The sequence below is a fragment of the Strix aluco genome, chromosome 7, assembly GCF_031877795.1.
Source record: "Strix aluco isolate bStrAlu1 chromosome 7, bStrAlu1.hap1, whole genome shotgun sequence".
In the NCBI taxonomy this organism is placed as follows: domain Eukaryota; kingdom Metazoa; phylum Chordata; class Aves; order Strigiformes; family Strigidae; genus Strix; species Strix aluco.
The window spans coordinates 1,263,670-1,279,879 of NC_133937.1; the positions used below are offsets into that span (position 1 = coordinate 1,263,670).

At 39.8% G+C, this 16,210-nt stretch overlaps 1 protein-coding gene across 2 annotated transcripts in view; it reads left to right on the forward strand.

The window, feature by feature from the left end:
- PRKG1 (protein kinase cGMP-dependent 1) overlaps nt 1-16,210 on the forward strand; it is a 533,626-nt gene that overhangs the window by 460,475 nt on the left and 56,941 nt on the right. For both annotated transcript variants that reach the window (XM_074830170.1, XM_074830169.1), the window contains exon 9: nt 3,763-3,837. In XM_074830170.1, coding sequence (XP_074686271.1) covers nt 3,763-3,837 — 75 coding nt within the window. The remainder of the gene's footprint in view (nt 1-3,762; nt 3,838-16,210) is intronic.

Here is a 16,210-nt window from a genome sequence, read left to right on the forward strand (position 1 = left end):
TTGGTCCTCTAGGAAATTTATTATAAAATGTCTTCTGATAAAAATTATGTAGGCACAAGTGGGACAACCTTGAACATCTGTTCTGTAAATCAATTTGAATAAACACATACAGACAGACTTACTTGCAGCTACTTCGTATGGGGATAAAACAGGAGGAAGAGGTTCAAAACTCATTCCTAACATTTTGATCGCCGTTGGCATTCTGGGAGAGAAGTTGGTGCAACTTTTTAAACTTTTTTTTTTTCACATGTACCTCTTGAAACTGAAAAAGTGAATGTTCATAGATTCTCCTGAACTGTAAGAGTATTTACACCGAAGTTGATTGGGTTCATCTTTTATTTATATGTGATTTTTTCCCTCCATATAATTTATTTATGTTGATGACAATATTTTCTTGGAGTGCTGAGATGTACCAGGTGTAAATGTTGTGGGTGCTGGGAATACAAAATTGTCTAATGCAAATGTTTGTTAGAGAGAGGAGCTGAAGGATAAGAGCCACTAAAACTCAAGGCACAGCTCCTGCTGACAGAGGCTGGTAGTGCCACAAAACTACATGGTATTTGCAGATATTGAGTGCTAAATGCTTTTTTTTCTGTATATTGCCTAATTCAGTTACACATATCAAGAAGATACAAGTATTTTTAAGGAAACATTTAAAATATTTCCGGTATTTTCAGATTTTTCACTTTGGATTTTATGTGTTTGTCTGTATTTGAAAGCCTGGTTTGTTTTTTTTTTAACGGGGATAGCTTTGAGGTGTCAAGAAAGGTTACTGTATCAACCCTCTTGGCAATGGAAATTGGAGAAAGATAAAATAAAAAAGTATTATCCTAGCATGACTGACCCTATACAAACTGAGCTGAACACTTTCACTGGAGATTTTAGTTTTTGCTGCTTTACTGTTTCTCCCAGATGGGGTGAAGTTTATCCATGGAGAAAATTGGTTATGAGGAGAGAATAGAAAAAATGAAGAGAGGAGGCTATGAGGAGAAAAAAAGAACAGTTTTCTGATTAAATTCTTGAGGAAGTTGTGACTGAGGTGATACTTCAACAGCATTGAGATAGGGAATAAAAAAGTGACTTGAGTGAACTTCAATATCTTGCCCAGTCCTAAGTCTTGTTTAACATATTTTAATAAAAATTTAAGGATATTAGACAAACTGTTGTTACTCCTTTCAGTGACTTTTTTCTTATTTGTCCATACAATGTTTCACTACACAAAGATTTATTTGCATTACCAAAAAAAATTGGAGTTTAACCCTGAAACATTTTCCTAACCATATGAAGGCACACCAAGCCTAGCTACGTTAAATTTAATTTTAAACCCTAGGTCATATCTTATAGTGTTCCAAGAGGATTACAGTATTACTGTGTCTCTCTTAATTGCCTAAATATCTGTTTGTTGTGCAAGTGAGCATTACCATACACCTCTTGCTTTGCTTTCAGTGTCACCTTTCAAGGGTTTGGCTTTACCCTATGGCACATCTTCAGCACAGTAAAGATAAACCTCGATATGTTGAATGAGCTGAATTTTTCATATTTTCACTGCTGAGTAGGGAATTATGGGTTGAAAAGATACTCTGATGATTAACACATCTTAAAATTGAAAACTACAGCCTGCCTTGTTAAAAAACCCTAACACAATTTCCATGCAAGAGCAAAGGGGCCTTTTGCCTTCTCTTCCTCGTTAATGAGTTCCCATTACTTTCTCTGTGCTGCGTAAATGATTTCCTAGATTGTATAATTTGAAATATTGCGAATGAAACAAGGTGGAAAACTCAGGGAATTTGTGTGGGCAGAGGATATTTCCAGAGTGGTGATGACTGTAATTATGCAAAAGGCCATGCTGGAAAGGCCTGTTACAGCAGCTCTAGATCCAAACCAATATAAATACCTCTCCCCATTGTGAACTCTCGACTCATATTTATTACAATAATGGGTAAAATATGGCTTTTTCCAGCTGCTGTTCATAAAGCAAGATAATTAAGCCACATTTCATTCTTCTGGAAGTCATGTCCCCGCTTGCCACGTGCACGCGGGGTACCTTGCATAGGGCCAAGCATCTCCTGATGCAGCAACACCACTTAAGACCTTACAACATGTTTAAGCTGCTTGAGCAAAGCATGGTCTGAACAGTTTCATTGCACTCGAGGCCAAAGGGAGCACGAAGTCACCCTGGTTAACCTCATACATAGCAGGATATTGCATTTCCCACAGCTGCCCTCCACTCAACCTGAATACATCAGGCTGGTGAATTCTGCTCGTTGCTGTATTTTCACAAACAGCTGGGATTTGAAGCTTTTCTGTCACAGGTTTTTCATCTGTGGCTCTTTATCCTATATAATGTCATGTGATCTGAAACCAAGTGATTTAGGGGAAAAAATGCAAATTATCTGCAAATTGTTACCTTTATGAACGTGCCCTGTATTTTTTTCACCTGCTGAAACCTTCTAAAAGTCTTTGTTGAGAGAGGACCATATTAAATATTTTGTTCTTATTCCTAAATTCATAAATATGGTTCTACATGGTGATTTTTTGTTTTTCAAATTTTTTCAACTTTTCAGTTCATTTTTTTTTTCAATTTCTTAATAGCCATTTCTGTTCTTTGTCTCTATGTTTAGTGCCTCAGGAGTGTCATGAATAGATAGAAGCCAGAGGAACTGCAGGACTTTCATTTCCGAAGCTGTGACCTTAAGGCAGAGATTAGTCAAGACACTGTAGTTTGCAGCAGTTCATCCTTTTAAATTAGCTTAGCTCTTTTCTCATTTTGCATGTGGTTCTTGAAAAAAAGAAAACCTATGTGTGACAGACACGCTGGGAATAATGGAAATGCATAATAGGGAACTATGCTTTTCACCTGAAATATTTTCAGTTATAGGTATTAATTGATTTCAATTATTGAAAATTACTTAAAATATTCAATTTTTATTTCTTATTTAGTCACTGACACTGTGTAACATCACTACCAAAGATAAAACAGTAGTATTTTAAAATTTTCTTTCTCTGGAGTGTTGCTTGTTAGTTGATTAAATGGCCATTGGGGCCATTTGTTTGAGTCACTCATGATATAAAAAGATTTTCTAATTCTTTTTCCGATATGTCTGTGCCCTTTGTGTCTCCCCTGGGATAGAGGATGATGTTAGAGGACCCACAGCTTGTACAAAAGACAGCTCAGCATCCCTAACATTTCAACCCATCTTACTCAGTTTAACCCGATTTCCTCTCAAATGTCATTAAGCAGTTTGGCTTATGACAATTTGTTTGTGTTTCTGCCCTCACTTTCTTTTCCTTTTCTGCTTTTTCCCCTCATTTTATTTCTCTCTGCTGTGTTTTTGGTCACTGAGAAAGCTAAGATACAGAAATAAAGATTATCCTTAACTCTGAAAGCAGAGTGGTTTATAGAGTTTCTGTTTGGAGAACAGGGTGGCACCTCACCATCATGGGACTTACCAGCCATATTGACAGATTTACTCTAAAACTTATATCGGAGGGAAGGAAAACTTCAGCAGTAATTACAGGGGGTTCAGTCCCGAAAAAAGGTGGATAAATAAGTTTGGATCTTCCTGGCATTGGTTATTGCATTTCCACCCCTTTCCCAGCATGTCTGAGGCTGTGTTTCCCAGCAGATGCCCAGTCCTGGCACCAGTTGCAGCCATCTCTGGCATTGAAGGATGGCCCCTGGTTGCTGTCGAAGAGCCATGTTGACTTGCTTGGCTCCCAAATGGAGACTCTTCCTCTAAAAATGCCCTTTTATTTTTACAGCTCCTTCAAACATCTGATTGGCGGCCTAGATGACGTTTCCAATAAAGCCTATGAAGATGCAGAAGCAAAAGCAAAGTAAGTGTCTGCTCATTATGTTCAGCATACATTCCTAACCTCATTTTTAATTGGTGGTACATCACTGTAATTAAAAAAACCCTGTTTTTTCTTAACACAGTAGTATAAAACAGCCTAAAAACTAGTGAATTTGGTGCTTACTCTGAATTTTTCTCTGGATGAACCTCCCGCTACCTCCCTGGCTCTCTCCATGAATATGGAGGTCTCCCAGTGCCCAGAGCTGGGTGGTCCAAAGGTCTGTCGTAATCGCAATATTTGAGTCCTCAGAAGTGTTAGATCTTCAAAAAATTCTCTTGAAATATTTTAAGGTGAGAAAATACAGGTCTTGGAAAGCTCTAGTACTGACGGAAATTGTTGAACATGATTTGTTTCTTTAGAGAACTCTGATCTTTCTCAGACTTTTCACAAAGTCAAAGTGTGTTCTGAGACAAAGAACGGGAAATCGAGCTTGTCATTTTTGAATGGATACTAGAGCTGCCTTGATGTGAAGCAATATATTCATCCAAATACCTAATATAAATATTCATTCCTTTCAGAAGCGAGCTGAAGTGTATTGAGATTTTAAAATATTTCAAAAAAACCCCCACTCTTCATTCATTCTTGAACTACAATTTGGTTTTGATAGGAAAACTTTGTTATGTCTGTGCTTTGATACTATATACCAACAATACTATATACCAACAATAAAGCTTTTGAAGAGGAACATGTTCTGATTAGAGGATACTGAATATAAGCCAATATGATTCAAAGGCAAAAGTTGCTTAAAACAAAAACTGAAGTTGCTCTATACAAAATTATTTTACTCTTCTAAAATCATTTTACTTTTTTCCTGATTTTTTTTATTACCACGTTAAAGAAGGGGATAGGTGTTTTCTCGGTCGAATGCTCAGTGTGACTGTTAATCAGTGGTCTGCAGCTGTCTAAGTTTAAGATTGCTCAAGTTATACATAGAAACTTCTCATTAAACCAGAGGGGTTTGAAATAGTGTATAACAAAGGTATTTGGCACTTCTGTGGAGAGAAAATGAGAAGCCCTAATTAGTTAGTTGATTAAAAATAACTTTTTGTTTGTTTGCTTCAGAAAGTAAATATGCATCCCAAGAAACTCAGTTTCTTGAAAACTGGCTAATATTGCAAAGTGCCCACAAATTAAGATACTATTTTCTTTTTTATCATCTTTGAAATACATTTTTAATCGTGTTTAATTTATTTTAAGGTACTAGAAGGCACCCCAGGGTTGCATTTTAGTTTAGAATAATATTTCCCTGCCCCAAATCAAACATGTAAGCTTTCTTCTTCGCATGCTTAAGTTCCCTAAAATTCTTGTTGAGTGAATTAAAAAGGCAGGAGGCTACCAGCCTCTTTTACCATCCCAGATAATAGGTATTTTGGGCACAGAATGTAAAGTCAAAGGGACACAGTGCTATAGCAGCAGATAACTAGCTATTAGATATTATAGATAAGTATATATTATTATATATATTAGCTATTAGTACCAGCTGAAAATACGACATTTTAATGCCAGTAGCAGCTTATGTAAAGCATTTTACAAAGTGTTGGAAAATTAACTTAGCTTCAGAGAGATGGTCCCAAGTGCCTGTGCTATTATTATTTTAGATTTTTTTGTTTTTAGTGTTACTATTTGGGTTATATTGATTTCCATCTGAACAAAAGGGAAGAAAACATTGGTAATGAAACTGAGGATTTTTGGTTTTAATAGTAACATGTTATTATCATAGAAGCTTTTATAAGGTTACACCACAACCCATTAGCACCAAGTAAAATTTGCAAATAGGACTTGCCATTCCTCATTTCATAGTCTGTCTTTTCCCATCTATGATTTCAAGCTCTGTTATTAATAGAGTATCACGTAATAATTTATTATCACAGGAAATGTTTGTGTACGCAGATTGTATTGGAGGCTCTTTCAGGATGGTTTTGTGAGTTTTAGGGAAGGGCTTTCAGGATCCCTTGTGCACTGGGTGGGGGGACTGCAGTTTGGGACATATTTTGAATAAACTCTTCATTTTGGGAACCAGTGGGCCAATGTTAACCTTAACATTTTTGAGCTTTTATCTTCTTTATTCCTCTGCTTTTCTTCTAATGCCAAGTATTTCATCCCAGTGGGAGGGCAAAGTGAAGGATTCCTGGTGATGGAGGAATTATTCTCCAAAAGGAGGAATCAATTAATTTTGACAGCAACATTTCTATCTTAAAAGTCAGAGGCCTGTGCATGAGTCCTGTCACTTGAGACTGTATGTGACAGTGACGTTATTGTCCTTTGCATATTGACATTTTGACTTTGAAAAAGCAGAAGGGATCAGTGCTGTCTTCCTGGAGAAACATTAAAAAAACAGGAACACTCTTTCAAAAGATATGGCATTTGTTAGTCAAATACCATATTCACATTTGCTCAACTCCTTGAAAGCAAGTACATGCCTGCAAAAAGATGAATAGAAGAGGAAAAAATGGCAAAGTTACTTGGAGAGTAAAGTGAGATGCATTGTGAGCTGCTTCAGAAGGTTTTATTGCTCAAGAGTTATTGTTTCTATATCTCACAAGATAAAACTCCTCTGGGAGAAAAGTCTACTTGGCAGAAATTTTAACCTGGATTACTTTGCAAGCAGCTGTTAATTAGCTCCAGCTCGTTGTCCTTCAAGGGTTTATCTTTTCCAAGGGGAAGTTTGTCAAAGGGAAGAACTCAACACATAAAGCGCATTCGGGTTTGGTGAAGCTTTACACGACTCAAATCACATAAACAATTTTTTTTTCCTCTTTTTTGCATCCTTGTAGCTAGCATCTCATTTTCAGTGCTTGTATTGGCAGGTGGCAAAAGGATTTTGGATGGATAGAAATTTTCTGCATACTTGTGCCTCACTGTGTATCAGGTGGATCAGGATGATCCACACAAAGGTCAGACATTCAGCAGATGTAACTGCGCAGAGTAAATACAAAGGACATCATTGTGAGACATCATTACAGAGTGTCAGAGCCTGCTTTTGACTAGTGTGGTGGCCACATTCAGGACCAAAATGTGAACGATGTAATATTTTCTTATCAGTTGCTGTTGGTTAAGAAATATGAACTGAAATGATACGTATAAAAATGTCTACAAAATGGCAGCAAATGTATTTTAGTATAAATCTACCATATCAAGGTGATTATTAAATTCCTGTTAATTTGTAGGCTCTTGCTCAGCTAAAACACAGGTTTAGACTACATCCAATGCAGGGTTCATGTTCCCAAAGCAGGACTTGGGCCATGGGCTGGAATTCATTAGCAGGTGGCACTGGTGGGGTTTTTTGTCTCCATGCTGTAGTGTGACCCTGGGGTCACAGAGCTGGTAGCCCCAGTGCAGACATGACGGAGAGGATGTTAGGCAGAAGTTACGGGGCCAGAAAATCTTTCCATGTATCCAACAGTCCTCCAGGTCTGAAAGGGCTGAACAACTTTTTGTTGAGTTTCTCTCTTGGCAGCCTGGTGTTTTCCCAGCCAAGCCTTGAGATATGGTTAGGGTGCTCCTAGGACCTGGGAAAATGTTCTAGCAATCAAACTGCTGTAGACAACTGAGCTACAACTTCCTACCCTTCGGCATGATTTGAAGGAAAGAGCAAGCTCTGCTCAGCTCTTGAAGGCAAAGAAAATACATACCACCATTCAAAAATAGTTCAGCTGAGCAGAGAGGCTTCATGCACCACTAAATGGGGTGTCACGGGGAACCATGGCTTTAGGTATCTGCATACTGGCCGTGATGGTTGTAGGTGTCTGTCTGTTCTGCATGGGCACCTTTGGATTGTGTCCTAAATGCCTGACTCTTGTCCTGCAAGGGCAGCCAGGACATCCAACACAAGGCTGTGTCAGTGCTCCAGTGGGAAGGTGCCCAGGAGTCCCTGCCAAGCAGACCTTGAAGAAAGCTGTGTTCTTCAAGGGCTCTGGCCTTCCCTCAAGAAGACATCTGTTTGTCTAGGAAAGCAAGTGTGCACCTGTGTTGCTGAAAGCAGTGGAATTCAGCAGAGTTGCTCATGTGCCCAAGCTGAGTCATCTTTGATGCCGCTTTGTGAGTTTCCTTAAAGCCAGGTGAATATAAAAATTGTGGCTTTTATCTAAATGGAAGAACCCTTTTTTATCTTCATGATTACAGAGATCATCTTTACAGTATGAGCTTACTCCAGCACCAGAACTGATCTATTTCTTTACAACTAATATCTTACTACCCAACTAATACTAATTTTGGAGACACTTTTCCCTGGTTTTTGCAAGCTTGGGATTGACAGTTCTTCTTAACATGTTCAATCTCTTAAATCAGAAATCATTAATGTATCATCTGTGAGACTATATAATTAATATTCTACTCCTTGGATGTGTTCAGATGAATTAATAAATTAATCAACTAATGACTATTATAGTTACATCCTTACCAGAGAAAAGGTGAAGAGGAGAGGCAAACATTTAATTCAGTTCATGTTCTGACAAAATGGGAGTTTCAGAAGAACAGCACTCATGTCCCAGTGTCAGGCCTGGCCACATTGGTATTAGGGCATGATGGAGATCCCTAAATAAGCAGGAGACCCATCTAGTGTAGATTACTTCCAAATAGAGCCACTACTGCAGCTCTCATAAATCCAAGAGGAAACAGGTTGTTTCTACTGCAGTTGTTGGTGCCAAGTGAAGTGAGGGTTCAGCAAATACCGTTAGCTCACTGCACACTACTTTAACCACTAACAAGGTCATCAGATGAGGTCCCCTCTAGCTTGGTCCCACCTTCCCATGACATGGCTGTAGCAAGGGAGAGCCTCTCCTGTGACACAGAGGCAAGGACAGCAACAAGGTGACCCTGACCACCAAGCTGGGAAAGCTGGCAGCTGCCTGGGCTTTGCCCGGCCAAGGAGAGCCTGTCCATTCTGATGCCCAGGGTCCCTGAGCTCCTTTTCTCCCATCACATCTAGAATTTTCTGCTGATGTTGATCTCCTGTGGCAGTGGGGCTTGAAATTAATACCCTGTTGAAGTCCAGACACTGGTGCCTTCATGCTGTTGCTCCAGGCTCTCTGCAGATGTAGGCTATTTTGATTGCACTTTTTGTTTGTTTTGGTTGGTTTTTTTTTTTTTTTTTTCATTCCAGCTGCATTGCAGCCCTGGAGGAATACATCTTGGTACTCACAGCCAAAATTGTCTCCTTTTCATAGTACTCGAGGAGGCAGGGACCTTTGTGTACGTATACGATGCCTTTTCCTTTCATGGCAGCTCTGGCCCCAAACACCCTTCATCTTTACATGAGCTGTGTTTTAAAAAAGAGCTACATCCAAACCTTTTATTGTACTGGCCAGAGTCATGTCTTCTTTCACTTTACACTGCTTCTCTCACTACATTTATTCATAACAAAACATCCTAGCAATTTATTGACTTTGTTTTGGTGCAGAGGGTGGTTATTAATATTTTTAAATTTTATATGCATACTTTGTACACACTTTTCCCCTTCCACCCTGGCTTTAAAGGTAAAATTGACTTTATTCTAATGAGAATGGTACAGATACAGCTTTGTAGTTTGAGCAAGCAAGGTGGTATGATGGCCCCTCTCATTTCCTTTCTTTTGCTACTTACAAAATCGTACTCTGTCCTCCAATACCTTTTAGCCCTAGGTTTTTTGAAGATGCCAATTTAAGAAAAGTTTTCAGCTCCCCGCCATAAGAAAGTGCTTGTGGGCATGACTGGACTGAAGCCTGCGCCTGACATCTCCGTTGGCTGGTAGCTGGTGTGCAGGTGCCATCTGCTGTTGAAGGCTTCCCGTGAGCTGTGTCCAAGTATTGTGTTTTGCAAGATGAAATCCCCATATCCCTCAGTCCGTCTAGCTTCTCCCTTGCCAGCGTGTTTGCACATAAATCAGCTTCTGAGATGTGCCTTCCAACTGGAACTTATCGTCACCTGAGAGGAGCCCAGCTCTCGCACTCTTGTCCCACTCAGAGTTGTGAGAAGGACCTGCCAGGGGACTTGCTTCAGAAACACCCTCCTCATCTGGGCTAAGAGATATTTTAATGCACCTTGCATATAAAGACTGCTCTTTATTGATAACCTGATTGCAGTGTTTGTCTGAAAGTGGTTGGCAGTGATCTGGTCACACATGTTGGTGTGCCTGTAGTGTAGATATCTGCTCTTTGCTGGTTCATAGGTACAAGTTCTGGCCAACATCTCCATAAACGTATTAAGGCTGGAGCTGGCCCTTCAGCTCCAAAAAATGGGCCACAGCACACAGCAGAAACCAGCTTATCTTAATGCAAACTCCTGTGTTGGTAAGATGGAAAAGCTTTGCACACAGATGCTGTGTCTGCAAGCACACTGGTACGTGGTGGTTTTGACATCTTGCCAGTCCATGGGTTTTGTGATGATAATAAACAACCCCATGTGTTAGGAAAGGATGTTTTTTATTTCTTTATCTTGTTTTCTTTTAGAAATATAGATAAGATAAGCCAAGAAAGATTTTAACCCCTGCCAAAAGGGAAATTTTCAGAGTTAAAAGTTCCAAAATGGGAGCTACCAATTGAAGAGAATGATTTAATTAAGGTCTGGCTTTCTGTTGGGCCACAGCTTTTGGAAACTTTGGCTGAAATAATTCACTGACGCACGGAGTGCGATTAGATTAGTAATTTTTCTGCAAGAGAAAATATTTTCTGGCTTACAACATTAGGAAGGTCTGGGCAGCCTGAGAGCTGTAATAATTGGCTCCATCTCCCTCTGTGTCGATTGTTTTCTGAATTAGGGACCATATGGGAACTAGTTTTTGCCTTGGCTATCTGCGGTGCCAGACTTGGGGGAAAACCTCACAGGATGTGCAAAAGGGGGAAAAAAGCTTGTTAATTCTATAAAAAGCAGAGCTTGCAATCACTTCTTTTAAGATGTGTAAATAATTAAAACAATTCTCCTACTTGGTGAGTACTGAGGAGAAATCATAACTGATCATTGATACCTGTCAAGTTTGTATAAGTTTAAATATCTTGCTCTTTAGAAAAACCAAGACTTTAGATGGCATTATTTGGCCTCTGGCATGCAAGGGTTTTTTTCTTTCTGCTGGAGAATTTTGCTTATAACAGAGTTTAGTCTTAATTTGTAATTTCATCCTGAAGCCACAGGTAGTTTTTATCCAAGTCTGGCTACAGGATTTTCCCAACTGCTGTAATAAATTGGTGTTTCCTTAGAAAATAAGATCTCAGAAATAATTTTAAAAGTCAAGAGCCCATCAAGATAACATGCAGGGTGATAGCCCTAAATGAAGGTAGTGGAGACTGCTAAATTGTGACTTTCTTTTTTGAAGGTGAATTGCTGTTTGCTTGCAGACTTGCATTACTCATGCAGAGATCTGCGCTGGGTAGACTTTATGGCTGCTTTCCTCTTGAGAAAATGCACTGTGTAATGCACCGTGTCGCTCACGAGGGATATATTAAATTAGCTTATAAAAACAGGTCATTTTTATTTAGGTAATAATCTATATGCTTTCCTCTTGCTAACTTGACCTTTTGATATGATAATGGGCTGTGTCAGATGTCAGATGGAAGTGCTGGTGAAAAAAAATCAGTGCCTTTGAAGCAGGCTGATATTGTAATATTTTACGGCATTTGTTTTATAGAATTAGGGCCCGTATTGATGAAATGAAAGTGCAGCAGAAAGCTTTCTGATGATAATGAGTCTCATTCCAGAGGAAACAAAAATGTTGCGGTGAACACATCCATGTGCTTGTCAGTTCCAGTTGAACATGGTAGCACTTGATGGAAATGGAGGTCTGTGTATTAGAAATATTAACCATTCCTTTGGCATTTATCTAAATATTTTTTTGAGAAGCTGCTGAGAATACTTTACTAATTCCAGTATGGTCACTTAGAGCTTCATGTAGCACAGTCTGGGTAGCTTTAAAGAGAAACTTTGGCAAACTTTGGCATCCGTGAGGGATGGAGAGGCAAAGGTAGCATTCAAACATTTTCGCACAGTTTCTGGGTCTGTACATTTGGCCTCCAGCACATTTTTGAGCTGTCCTGAAGATTTATCTAAATAGCTTTGTAAGGATTATGCCACTGGAAGATGGGCTATTTCTGTCCTGCTTTCATCTTCTGACTTAAATAACAGAGAGGCACTTGAATGGAGTCAAATATATTATAAATAAAACTCAGTGATCCTTCTACTATAGGGAGCTACTGATTTTTGGAACTGCTGGAAATAGTTGTGGGATCATTTGTGGCTTTTCCAGTGCCAGAGTTGCCTGCTAGACCAAATTTCCTTGGTTGTACCTCACCAAATCCTAAGAGATCCACCAGGAGTAGGGTCAGACCTCACTTTTATGTCCAAGTGTTGGTAAGGGAAAAGAAAGAAGGAAATGTAGAGCCAGTGAGAGCTGAAGGGCAAGTATGTGGATGGTGCTGGCACCTGGGGAAGTTTTGGGAGGAAGACATTTGGGCTCCAGGAGAGAAGCACCAAGGGAGGACATGAAGGAGCACTGTCTCCCTGCTGCTGAATTGTCTTGTCAGAGCTGGGAAAGGTGTTGCCAGATAAAGAGGTTTCTTCCTGTTCCCCCAAGAAGCTTCCCAGGCCAGGATGTGATGGGAATAGCTCCAAAGTTTTGAAATGTTGGTGTATGCAGTTGGTTAAACATCAGGGAGGGGGGACAGAGCGGACGATGGAGGTCCATAGTTCAAAGATTAGTGAATATTAATTGTTTTCCCTAGAAAGTTAGTAAGAGTGGTACCTAAAAACTGCATAGCAAATTCAGTTGACCCCTGAACACTAATTGTGTCAAATTTGAAGATGAAATTCAATGACCGAACTGTGAAATGCAAGAAATCTAATCCTGCTGTAAGTGAAATACTCAGTGCAGCCTTAACTCTGAAGTTACTGCTGACAGCTCCATCCCACCACCAGCTGATCCACCGAAACAAACCTGTTTTTCTTGTTTCCCTTCTTCCGTGTAAAAAATAATCGGTTTTCCTGAAGGCTCAAATTAATTTCCATATATAGCTTACAGTCTAAATGTAGTCCACATTAAACTTAGGATTTCTACCCACCTCTCATCCTTGCTTACCTAGTGAGCATGAGCAATGTTGGACCACTGCAATATTGGCATTGCAGTGCCACCTATATTGCCAGCACTCAACTGCAAGACTCTCTTATTTTGATTTCTCTTAATTTTGCCAAACGTTAAGCACTAAATCAAAGGCAGGCCAAGAGGTGCTGTAGAAGATGAGCAAATGATACTGCTGAGATGGGTCTCTGCCTTCACTGCTGCTAGCAGCCAACTGAGGGACCCACATGATGCAACACTCCCCTCTTTGGGTGCAACGGGAAGGTGACAACCTGACACTACAATTACTTTGTAATGCCAAGTGAAGGAGGTTTATTTAAAAATCCTTGATGCTTACAATATTGTTGATGGATCCTGAGAAACTGCTGCCATATGATAATATAATTATTTTTTCCATTTGCTTGTTTGCAGCACTTAGGGCATCCCAAACCCCACAGCTGGGCAGTGCACTTATTTATCCTGACTATGCTGTGCTCCACTTACATTGATTAGCCCTTGGTTGCATTTGCTATATTTTCTCAGTGCCTGACTGAATACTCTCTTAAATGATTTGAGAAGTGCTGAGCTCTAATCTTTAAATCATCTGGGAAAAAAAAAAAAAACCCAAACCTGTTAGTTTTCATGATTTAACTGATCTCACAGCTTTTACATAGGTATAGCAAGATAAAACATCAAAAATATAGATAACATGAAATTTTGAATATGTGAGAAAGCTCAGTGTCTGTAAAACTTTAAAGAGAAGATGAAAGTCTGATCTTGCCAGTTATATCGGTCATTAATGTAAAACTACCTGGAGGTTTATAATAGGGCTATTGTAATGAAATTTCTGATGTAAGTTGAAAGGACCTCATTCACAGCTGTATTTAAAATTCATTTTAGTAATGGGTATGAAGTGTTCCTAGCTCTCTCTGCTCAGCGTACCATCACATGCAGACATTTTTGCACTCTGTCTTTAATATCTCTTAGGTTTTTTACTTCATTTTCAGGTGTGATTGTCAGGTTCTTCTACAGAAGACATCAAATAACATAATGTGTTGACAGCAAAGCAAGGGATTAGCTTGATACGATGGGGCTCAAAAAACATTTCTGAAATTGCAGTTGCAATTTGTCCGGCTGTTGATGACCTACTGTGAATAACTGTGCTGTACCTCCACCCAAACCCATCGGTGCTACAAGTACATGTGCAGATCCTTGTACTGATCTTAGTCTCAGATTAAATCATAAACTTTGCCAGACTTTGGTGCATTCCCTAATCTGTTATGCTTTAAGAAGATACTTTCTAATAAAGGTGTATTTCTCGCACACTGCGATTTTAGTGGATAGCTATTCCTTACTTCACTTGGAGGCTGTTTCTGTGCAGAAGTGATATCATTCATCTTGGATGGCAAAATGTAATTCTTATTGCTTGAAATTCTTTTAGGAGCCAGTAATCTAAAATGGGCTGGCCTCAGGCCAGTAAACGGCTGTGACTCTTTTAACATGCAGGGAAATTGCCAGGGAGTCCCTACAGATGCTGGTTTTGAAAAAAAAAAAAAAAAAAAGAAAAGCTAACTACTTGGCTGCTTTGAAACATTAGCCATCTCCTTAAATTCCCCTGGCTTCCTAGCTTGCTTTCTGATTTCATACACTTAGGAAAATGAATGCCTTAAGTTTAGCTTTGAAAGATGGTTTGCAATCCCATTATCACCTCCACTGCTTCCAAATAAGCTATTTTAATAACTATGCAATAGTTGAATTGTTATATTTTGCATCTGAGTCAGATTTGGACATGAAAATGTTTGTTAAGAGTTGAGCATGTGCTTAGTGAAGACATGACCTCCTGCTTGTGAAAAATAGCGTATCAACGAGAAAATACAGCTCCAAAGTTCATGTCTCAGGAAAGCGAGACCTGCATGGGATTACTGCTGCTTCAAGTGTGCCCTTGCTAAGTATCAAAACTGACATTTAGAAAAAAAAAAGGAATTACTTTCATCTTTTATTACCCCAGCCTTTGTAAAGGGTAGAGTCCTGAAAGACTGAGTGCTAGGAACAGCCTTCTGCCAGTCCTGGACCACGCTCAGCACCTCACAAACTCCCCTCTAAAATTAAATATAATCAAATGGTTTTCTTCCAGTCAGCTAAAACAGAACTCTGGTAACCTAAACTTCCTTTAAGTGAACTTGTTAAATGCAGAAGCAAAATTAAGAGTATTTTCTCTTGTTTCTATATGTGTTTCAACCTCTCTTTTTTTTTAAAGCAGACAGATTTTTATCATTGCCTTGCTATCCAGGACAGCTGCCATCTATTGCTCCTGGAAATGGAAAAAATACTCAGACATCTCAGGAGAGAAATAGAAGGTATAAAGACTGGAAACAAGGAGTCCTGTACCTTCCCTTGACTATTGTGATGCATAAGGGTTGGTGATGGTTTCAGATGAGGACATATACAGAGGTAGGAGTCTCTCGAGTGAGGGGTCCTTTTATAGTGAGTCTCTTTGAATGGCTTCAAGCATTTTGTAGGATTGTTTTGAGCATGGATGGGGGAAGAAATTCAAATATTTGTTTGACCTGCAGCATCTCCTGTGCCATTTAATAGAGGAGCTGAACATAAAAAAGCTGAGCTCTAGGTGTGCCAGGGGCCATATCACTCAAGAAGTCAACAGGAGTCACTGATAATGAATTCCCCTTTCGAGTCAGTGAATGTTGGATTCCAGTTCAACTTGGGAAAAAAAAATCATGCTCACCTGAGATATTTTAAAGTTTTCCTAATTTTCCACAAGTTTTCATAGAATCATAGAATGGTTTGTGTTGGAAGGGACCTTAAAGATCATCTAGTTCCAACCCCCCTGCCATGATCAGGGACACCTTCCACTAGCCCAGGTTGCCCAAAGCCCCGTCCAACCTGGCCTTGAACCCTTCCAAGGAGGGGCAGCCACAGCTTCTCTGGGCAACCTGTGCCTCTTCCTTAGATCTAAATCTCTCCTAAATCTCCCCTCTCTCACTTAAAACCGTTACCCCTCATCCTATCCCTACACCCCCTGATCAAGAGTCCCTCCCCACCTTTCCTGTAGCCCCTTTAAGTACTGGGAGGCCGCTCTAAGGTCTCCCTGGAGCCTTCTCTTCTCCAGCTGAACCCCCCCAACTCTCTCAGCCTGTCCTCACAGGGGAGGTGCTCCAGCCCTCTGATCATCTTCATGGCCTCCTCTGGACCTACTGAAGCAGGTCCATGTCTCTCTTATGTTGGGGACCCCTAAGATGGACAAAGTACTGCAGGGGGCTCTCACGAGAGCAGAGTAGAGGGGGAGAATCACCTTCCTTGACCTGCTGGCCACACTTC